The 9595-nt window shown below is 40.0% G+C and overlaps 1 protein-coding gene across 1 annotated transcript in view; it reads right to left on the minus strand.

Moving 5' to 3' along the window:
- Nucleotides 1-312: 312 nt before the first annotated feature.
- Nucleotides 313-9595, minus strand: part of LOC108671324 (4-aminobutyrate aminotransferase, mitochondrial) — a gene marked incomplete at its 3' end in the record, with an annotated part of 19518 nt that continues 10235 nt past the window's right edge. The window contains 4 exon segments of the mRNA XM_018158847.1: nucleotides 313-485; nucleotides 858-1056; nucleotides 5662-5742; nucleotides 7117-7284. Coding sequence (XP_018014336.1) covers nucleotides 313-485; nucleotides 858-1056; nucleotides 5662-5742; nucleotides 7117-7284 — 621 coding nt within the window.

Consider the following 9595-nt stretch of genomic DNA (forward strand, 5'->3'; position numbering starts at 1 on the left):
ACCGTCATCACTCAGGTCACCCACCGTCATCAGGGAGGTCACCCACCGTCATCAGGGAGGTCACCCACCGTCATCAGGGAGGTCACCCACCGTCATCACTCAGGTCACCCACCGTCATCAGGGAGGTCACCCACCGCTGTCTCTTATACACATCTAGATGTGTATAAGAGACAGTCACTTGCCTTCATCCACCCTTTACAGCAGCTGTAATCACCATCACTTCCATTTCATTCAATACAGCTTGCGTTCATCACCCATATACAGCAGCCGTAATATCTTCATCCCCCAAGCAATGGGTGACACGCCACGCACCCTGGCGATGCAGCGGTCATCCTCCCTCTTGTTCTCCTGCACGAAGTCCCCCAGAGGATACTGGTAGCGGGGGAAGGGGGCGATGGGCCAGTCCATGGAGGGGATGTCCAGCTTGTGGATGGGCTTGGAGTGCGTCACGGCCAGGCTGGCCATCGTGCGCCCGTGAAATGCTCCTGCAACAACGAGAAATATTAATTTCTTTTACATTTTCACGTAATTAAGTACGATAAACATCTAGATACATTTATACAGGCACTTTGTCATCTATGCATTAAACCTGGCTTGATACAAGATACTTTGATTGCGAAACATAATATAGAAAATTTAAATAATTTTTTTATGTATTATTATTTTCATGGTATTCTTACACTGCGACACTCGACGACACACGACCTGGTAAACCAGGGACATGACAAGACCAATAACACGCCCTTGCGCAACGTCTTTCATGTTTATCCCGTTGCTAAAGTTTTTCATTATCATCATTCTCCGGAGGAATAACTTTTATTCACAGTTTACGTTATCCTAGAAGTACTTATACTCACCTTCAAAGCTGAGTAAGGCATAATTAGGACTGCCGGGGGGCTTGTTCCACATGCAGGACTCTAAGTCCTCGTGGGGGATGTCGGTGGCAGAGCCGCGCTGTTTGGTCCTGTACCAGAAGTATATCGCCTTGAAGGCGTTCTCGTTACTGCACGACCCGCACGACATCGTCGTCACCGACGTCATCCCTGCTGGCATAACCTGTACATATGTAATAATATGTACAGGTACATTGTGTTGCCTGTTCGGGGGTTTTGGGGACATTGTGTTGCATGTTCGGGGGATTTAGAATAACAATAGAGGAATATAATAAGTTTGCAATCGGTACCAAATAATTTGCATTGAAATAATGAATATTATTATTGAATAAATCAATCTATACATTTGAATAATTAATTTAACTCGATATTTCACTTCTCTAGCATTAACCTAGACTAACAGTTGAATGGATGCACAATTCTTATTGAAGAGTTCAAAGTTTGATGCTAAAAACGCTTGTGAGATTTTGATTAATTCTGAAATCCATCCAAAAGAGTAAGTTTAATAAGTAACTTAATAAGTGATTTAATAATCCATCCAAAAGGGTCAGGTTTCATAGGTAATTTATAAGTACACTCGACCATAAACTTGCCCCTCATCGCAATTCCCACAGAGTGCGTTTGTTCAAACCTATTTTTCGCCGTTATATAATTACAAGCAAGTTAGTATAAATATTAATATGGATGAGAGTAATAAAGTTGATATCACTACAGATAAAACCATTTAAATGGGTAAATCGAGGTACATACATTAACAAACTCATTCATTCATACTCAGCTGGCATGAATGTTGGGTACTAGGAAGTCAAATGAGAAAAATCATCGATTACTCAATTAAAATGAAGGGTAATAGAATATGCTTGATGCTCAAATTCCGTTATAGCGTCAATTACGATGAGCAAGCAATGTTATCTAAACAGTCTTTCATTTAAACACAACAGTATAACGAATACTACACAATAATTAAAACAGTCTTTCATTCAAGCAAAAGGTCAAGAGCACAGCTATTTACAACCTTTCATTTAAACTGAGCATTAAATATACAACGTAGTAATTGAAACCGCTTTTCATTTAAGTAAAAGGTGAAGAGCACAGCCTTTTATCTAACCTTCCATTTAAACAAAACGTCACGAACACAACAAAATAATAAAAACAGCATCCCATTAAGTGTCATGAAGACAAGACAAGTCTTTCAATCGATTTTCTTTCAAACAAAAGGTTACGAACACAATCATATATATATATATATATTACCGGTAAATTTTCTGCACTTTTAAAAAAATTACCTTACATTTCCTTAGCAATTGACCAGCAAGGAAAAAGAGTCATCAGTGGCGGCAGATTAGATAATGCGATGAAACATTTGCTGAGGAAGCAAATGTATCGCATAAGACCGATGCTAAAAATACATTGTATTCGAAGCCAGCTTTTGCAAATAATCGCCCCATATATTATTTTCATGGTGTAACCATCGTGAAGGGAAAAATCTACCGTACACGCGACATAAGTTGCATTTCAGCAGACACTTAACTCGCAACTCGTTACTAAAACCAGACTGTACATCATAGAAGCACGATTTGTAAGGTTCTATTAGCACATTATTACAACTAAGTTGTTTCGATCTCAGTATAGGGAATTGCAGTGCAGTTTTGTTTCTAAAATAGATCGTTTATATTAAAAGCCGATGACACAAGTTCTGAGGCGACTTGATTGGCATTTACGTTATAAAAATTGTTTGTTGACAGTCTTGTGTTTCGAAGCATCATGTGTCACAATGAGAACCATATATGTATTGTATCTCTTCCTCTGAATGAGGTGGCGGACTATACGTACGTACGTCTACCGTGCCGATAACAATAGCACTTGAGTCGCCGGCCTTCAATAGGAAAGATATATTCTATAAACAAAACTGAACGATGTCTCTGTATCGCGATCTAAACAGCTTAGAAGTATCAAAACAGTAGTGACTATGTGTTATTCTAACCGTACAAATCGTACTTCTGACCATTATTCTACGGTTTTCAGTAACGAGCGACGAGTAATCTGAGTGGTGGCGACCGAAGTGTCACTGACAATACATATATTCGGTGTCCAAGCATAGACTTCGCTTCCATGCTGCCACATGTCGCTTCCTGGGAGTGTTTCAGATACAGTTTGTGATCCCATAACACATATTTTTCATACCACATACCAACTGCTGCCATCAGCCAAATTCTACGTCGCGTGAACCAGCACCTCTGTTCTCAATGCCGGTTTATTTTTACTCTTTCTGAGCAAAATTTAGATCAACGATAAAGAATTTCTTCAATTGGGCAATATATATTTTTTTACTTTTATTTATTCGAAAATTTATATCGCCTTTTTTTATTATTATACATTAATAGAAAAAGTTTGGTTAGTAAAAGTTTATAAAATAATCAAGTTCAATCTGTTTGCCGGTACCTATCCAATGGTGTTTCAAATTTTACAATAACAAATTCTTTCCTGATAATGCGGAACCATTACACTAAACACAAATACTCGTTTTCCTCGTACGGCCACTCGGACTGAAAGAATTTACACAATATCACCAAGAAACTTCCCATAAATTAAAAAGAAATTCCTTCAAGCCGCCGCGCAATTCGCACGACAGAAGAGGGGCTGAATTTTTCTCGAGCTCCACGTACACTCGATGGCTGAAGCACTTCCAAGGGTCGTTCATAGCTCGCAACTCATGAATTTCTTAATAAAAACCCTGGCAAAATTCTGGCAAGCCTGCTGAATGATGAAGCTGACAACTTTAATGAGCATGACGGCGAACGCTTATAAAGTATGTGGTCCAAAACTTTTTAAAACCAAAATTTCCTTTTGCTTTTATTATTAAAGTTTAGAAGTTTGTGGAAAATATTTTTAGACCGATAAATGTTATTCTACAAGGTGGGGCAGACTGTTTAATGCAAGATTTCTTGAAGATGTGAGAGTTATTCGTATTTCCTCATTTTTACTAAAATTAAAAATTAAACTTTTTGTTGAATATGAAAGTTCTAATACAAGATTTTCAGGAGACACTTTTCTTGGTTTCGACTGAACAATATTCATTATAATTCGCATATTGATGTAGCTTATCCACTGAACACACTCGCTAATCCTCAAGATTAATCCTTAAATTATTAATCCTAACCTTTATATACAATTTTAGCTGAGAACAACAAAATCCTTATCCAATTTCTATTCGCGTACACACGACTATGAGTCCAACGGTCATTAAGCCTATAGCGTTCTCCAAGCATCAAGGAAATAAAACAAAACATCGCGAAAAATCGATGTTATGACCAATAAAATGAAATAAATTCATGTTCCTGCGGTACTATAGGAGACGCGTGAGCCGCCATCGCATGTCTAGTCTTGCTTTGAGCTAATCTTATATAACCTTGACCCTATATTTCACTTAGCCTATATCCTGCCTTCAGCCGAAGTTATCCTTGGCAAATTATGCCTACATCCTATCCTACCTTGAAATTAGCCAGCCTTAATCCATTCTTGTCTTGACCTTATCTCGCTTATCTTGGCAAAATATCAGAAAATTCAAAATTATTTAAGATAGAAAAGCAGCGGCATCCGTTATTGACTCATCCGTCGAGATGCTCTAAAGCTAAGAACAATTCCCGTACTCTGGTTCATATTATTTCAGTCATGCTAATTCTGGTGAAAATATACAAGTAATTTTGTTGGTTAAACTTGCGCGTTGCCATCATAATGCTTACACCCGTGATTCTAGGGGTTAATGATGTTAAGTTTGTGTACTTACATGCATTAAAATACGATTTTTCAAGTGTACGAATATTTATTTCCCCCCACTGTATATATATAAATGACCTACAACAAAAGAAAATAACTATTTTTATTATTTTTCAAATACTTCAGTACAATAAAGATCTAAATAAATGAATAACGGGAGCTGTTGATGTTATTATTTAGATTTCGAAACTTAATTTGGTGAAGTAAGGCTGGATGGACACAATTCAGAAAATTTAAATTATGGTTTTAAGTATTCTAGACATAACAAGACCAATAAGACGCTCTTGCGCCCGTCTCTCGCGACGCCTTTCATGTTTAGTCCGTTGCTTTCTATTAGGAGAAAGGATTTATTCATAATTTTCAGGAGAAATAAATTTTATTCACTCTCTATGTTAAGATAGAAGTACTTGTACTCACCTTCAAAGCTGAGTAAGGCATAATTGGGACTGCCGGGGGACTTGTTTATCTTATTTTAGATGTACTCACCTTCAAAGCTGAGTAAGGCATAATTAGGACTGCCGGGGGGTTTGTTCCACATGCAGGACTCTAAGTCCTCGTGGGGGATGTCAGTGGCAGAGCCGCGCTGCTTGGTCCTGTACCAGAAGTATATGGCCTTGAAGGCGTTCTCGTTACTGCACGACCCGCACGACATCGTCGTCACCGACGTCATGCCCGCTGGCATCACCTACAGGGGGGTGGGGGGGGCATTTTGTAAGCAATGATAATGCTAAACAATGATATAACAGCGATAATAAGAGTAATAGTAAGGCATATCATAGCCAGAAGTAAGTGAAGTCACCACTCAAGTCACCCTCCGTCATCAGGGAGGTCACCCACCGTCATCAGGGAGGTCACCCACCGTCATCAGGGAGGTCACCCACCGTCATCAGGGAGGTCACCCACCGTCATCACTCAGGTCACCCACCGTCATCAGGGAGGTCACCCACCGTCATCACTCAGGTCACCCACCGTCATCAGGAAGGTCACCCACCGTCATCAGGGAGGTCTGCAGACGCTGCCCCCAGTCTGCCCCCGGGAAGACACCCAGTGAAGGACGGTTGACGAAGGCTCTCTGCGTGCATCAAATCCTTCATCAATTAAGTGCTATAATATAAACATGATGACTTCTCGTTTAAAATGTCCAAATACTTTCTTTTGGATTTGATAAGCTCTTCAAATCTACTGATTAATTCAATTTTCTGTAATGCTTAAGAAAAAATAATTTATTGTATTCAATTATAATCCAATTATTGTAATTATTGTCAAAACAACTTTTTTAAGCACTGCAAAAAGCTATGCAGCACGCATCTCCATACGCACAAACCGGTGCTGTACAGTAATGTTTATTTCTAAACAAACATGGCTGCACTCCCGTATATTATTACTTGCATATCTATACTAGCGGTGCACCAAGTGTGTCAATTTGTACAATATGAACCCATGCAATTCCTGAGTGCATGCACTGCCAGGATATTGTATTTGTTATTAGAAGAATTCCTGAACTGATTTTTGTGTGAATTTGTGAGCCATGCGTGCAAAATACTTGAATAACAACCCCGGTATATTAATTATTGGCTTGTAGTGTGTTTTACATATAATACTCTAACTTAAATACTCCTGCTTTTAATACAAACACTCGGCATTAGCCCCTGCATGAGTGTTGAGTTCATTATATATAGTATGTATATTATATATATAGGTATCATACTATATAACACTATACTACTCTAATCTACTAATATATTAAATACTCGGCATTATCCCCTAAGCATTAAGTGCTGACCAGGTTCTGAGGCCGGACGAGCGTGTCGAGCAGGTCTGGATGGCTGTAGCCCAATACTATATAATACTATACTGCTATAATATAGTATATAATACTACAGGGTGCGCCGCAGAAACTTACTTATTTGAAAAAATTCCTGTGCGGTTAGTTGGTCGGGTAGAGGGGCGAGAGGGGGTGCATCTGAAGGGGAAAGTTCCCNTCTAGATGTGTATAAGAGACAGGTTTGACTCCATGCGATTTCTTTTTATGGGGATATTTGAAATTTCTGGTTTATGTCGATCGACCACGGACCATAGCACACCTCAAGAACAACATTCGCAACGTCATTGCCAAAATACTGATTGATATGCTGCATAGAGTGGAAACCATTATAAAAAATGCGACTTCATTAGTTTATGCACAATGGACGCCGTCATTCATGAGATTTAATTTTCAAAACTGTATGAAAAAAAATTTGGGATACTGTTTTCTCGAATAAAAAAAAATTAAAACAATAACTGAAGTACTTTTGTTTTTATTGACCTTTCAAATAAGTAAGTTTCTGTGGCGCACCCTGCATCTTGCTATAATATACCATATAACACTATACTACTATAATATACCATATAACACTATACTGCTATAATATAGTAATATATTAAAGACTTTATCCCCTAAGCAGACCAGGTTCTGGGGCCGGACGAGCGTGTCCAGCAGGTCTGGATGGCTGTAGCCCAGCGGCAAGGAGGAGATCTGCGTGAAGGCGTCCAGCAGCACGTTGCCGTCCGCGTCTACTTGGTAGTTGCCTACACTTTTGTCGTAGTCTACGAATACCTGCACCGTCTGGCACGGCTGCACACGAAAATAAGTCAAAACTTCGTGAGGAGTCGTGCAAAGTACGGATAAAGTGTTCGTAGTAAATTAACGAATACCTGCACCGTCTGGCACGGTTGCACACGAATAATATAAGTCAAAACTTCGTGATAAATCGTCGGGAACTATAAGTAAAGCAGTACATATATAATGGGATTCCACATTAGATGTAGAAGAAGGTGTGATTTTTCCCGCTTATGTTATAAACCTTGTCGAAGAAAAATCAATAAAGAACAGTGCGGAAAATTTTCAAGTCGATGTGCCACTCAAATTTTTTTTATCGCGTGAACGATCAGGATTTTAAGTAATACAACAATACTGATACGGCTTCAAGTACACGTAAAGTCCAGTGCACTTAAAGTCAAGTACACGTAAATTCAAGTACACTTAAAGTCCAGTACACTTAATGTCAAGTACACGTAAAGTCAAGTACACGTAGAGTCCAGTACACGTAAAGTCCAGTACACTTAAAGTCAAGTACACGTAAAGTCAAGTACACGTAAAGTCAAGTACACGTAAAGTCAAGTACACGTAAAGTCAAGTACACGTAAAGTCAAGTACACGTAAAGTCAAGTACACGTAAAGTCAAGTACNACAGTCCCATAGCCCTCCCATAACAGTCCCATAGCCCTCCCATAACAGTCCCATAGCCCTCCCATAACAGTCCCATAGCCCTCCCATAACAGTCCCATAGCCCTCCCATAACAGTCCCATAGCCCTCCCATAACAGTCCCATAGCCCTCCCATAACAGTCCCATAGCCCTCCCATAACAGTCCCATAGCCCTCCCATAACAGTCCCATAGCCCTCCCATAACAGTCCCATAGCCCTCCCATAACAGTCCCATAGCCCTCCCATAACAGTCCCATAGCCCTCCCATAACAGTCCCATAGCCCTCCCATAACAGTCCCATAGCCCTCCCATAACAGTCCCATAGCCCTCCCATAACAGTCCCATAGCCCTCCCATAACAGTCCCATAGCCCTCCCATAACAGTCCCATAGCCCTCCCATAACAGTCCCATAGCCCTCCAATAACAGTCCCATAGCCCTCCCATAACAGTCCCATAGCCCTCCCATAACAGTCCCATAGCCCTCCCATAACCTAAAAATTATCTAATTTGTCGTGCTCAAACTCATCCACAAGGCAGGCTATGTTGAGCCCATAGCCCTCCCATAACCTAAAAATTATCTAATTTGTCGTGCTCAAACTCATCCACAAGGCAGGCTATGTTGAGAACCCTTCGATACATTCTTACCAAACAGCTCAGTGCACCAGCACCACAACCCGTCCAGTATTTGTACAGCGGTATTCCTTAGCTACAACACCGGTCAATTATGAAATACATCTGTAAAAAGCAACTGCAGTACCTGTCAGCCATTTATAAGAGCGTTACATTTATAGCAGCTGCAAATGCTAACTAACAGTATATACTAACCATATACAGCAGCTGTAATTACCTTCACTTGCGTTCATCAACCATATATAGCAGCTGTAATAGCCATCACTTGCATTCATCAACCATATATAGCAGCTGTAATAGCCATAACCTGCCTTCATCCACCCTGTACAGCAGCTGTAATCACCATCACTTCCATTTCATTCAATACAGCTTGCGTTCATCACCCATATACAGCAGCTGTAATCTCTCTATCCCCCAAGCAATGGGTGACACGCCACGCACCCTGGCGATGCAGCGGTCATCCTCCCTCTTGTTCTCCTGCACGAAGTCCCCCAGAGGATACTGGTAGCGGGGGAAGGGGGCGATGGGCCAGTCCATGGACGGAATGTCCAGTTTGTGGATGGGCTTGGAGTGCGTCACGGCCAGGCTAGCCATCGTGCGCCCGTGAAATGCTCCTGCAACAACGGGAAATATATAATTTTTTTATTTTTCACATACTTCAGTGCGATAAAAATATAAATAAATGACCTACAACAGCCGAAAATAACTATTTTTTTTTTATTTCAGATACTTCAATTCAATAAAGATCTAAATAAATGAATAACGGAAGCTGTGCCATCTATGTAAACAACAAGGATTAATTCAAGTCATTCTGATGGCGGAACATAATTTGGTGAAGTAACGCCGGATATGGGAACAATTCAGAACATTTCCACGTACTTCGATCAGTACGATAAATATATAAATAAATGAATAACGGGAGCTGTGGCATCTATGCACACATCAAGGGTTAATACAAGTTTTTTTTCATTGCGAAACATAATTTGGTGAAGTAAGGCTGGATGGAAACAATTCAGAAAATTTAAATTAATTTTTTATATATTCTAGAC

The sequence above is a fragment of the Hyalella azteca genome, unplaced genomic scaffold (assembly GCF_000764305.2).
Source record: "Hyalella azteca isolate HAZT.00-mixed unplaced genomic scaffold, Hazt_2.0.2 contig13588, whole genome shotgun sequence".
Classification (NCBI taxonomy): domain Eukaryota; kingdom Metazoa; phylum Arthropoda; class Malacostraca; order Amphipoda; family Hyalellidae; genus Hyalella; species Hyalella azteca.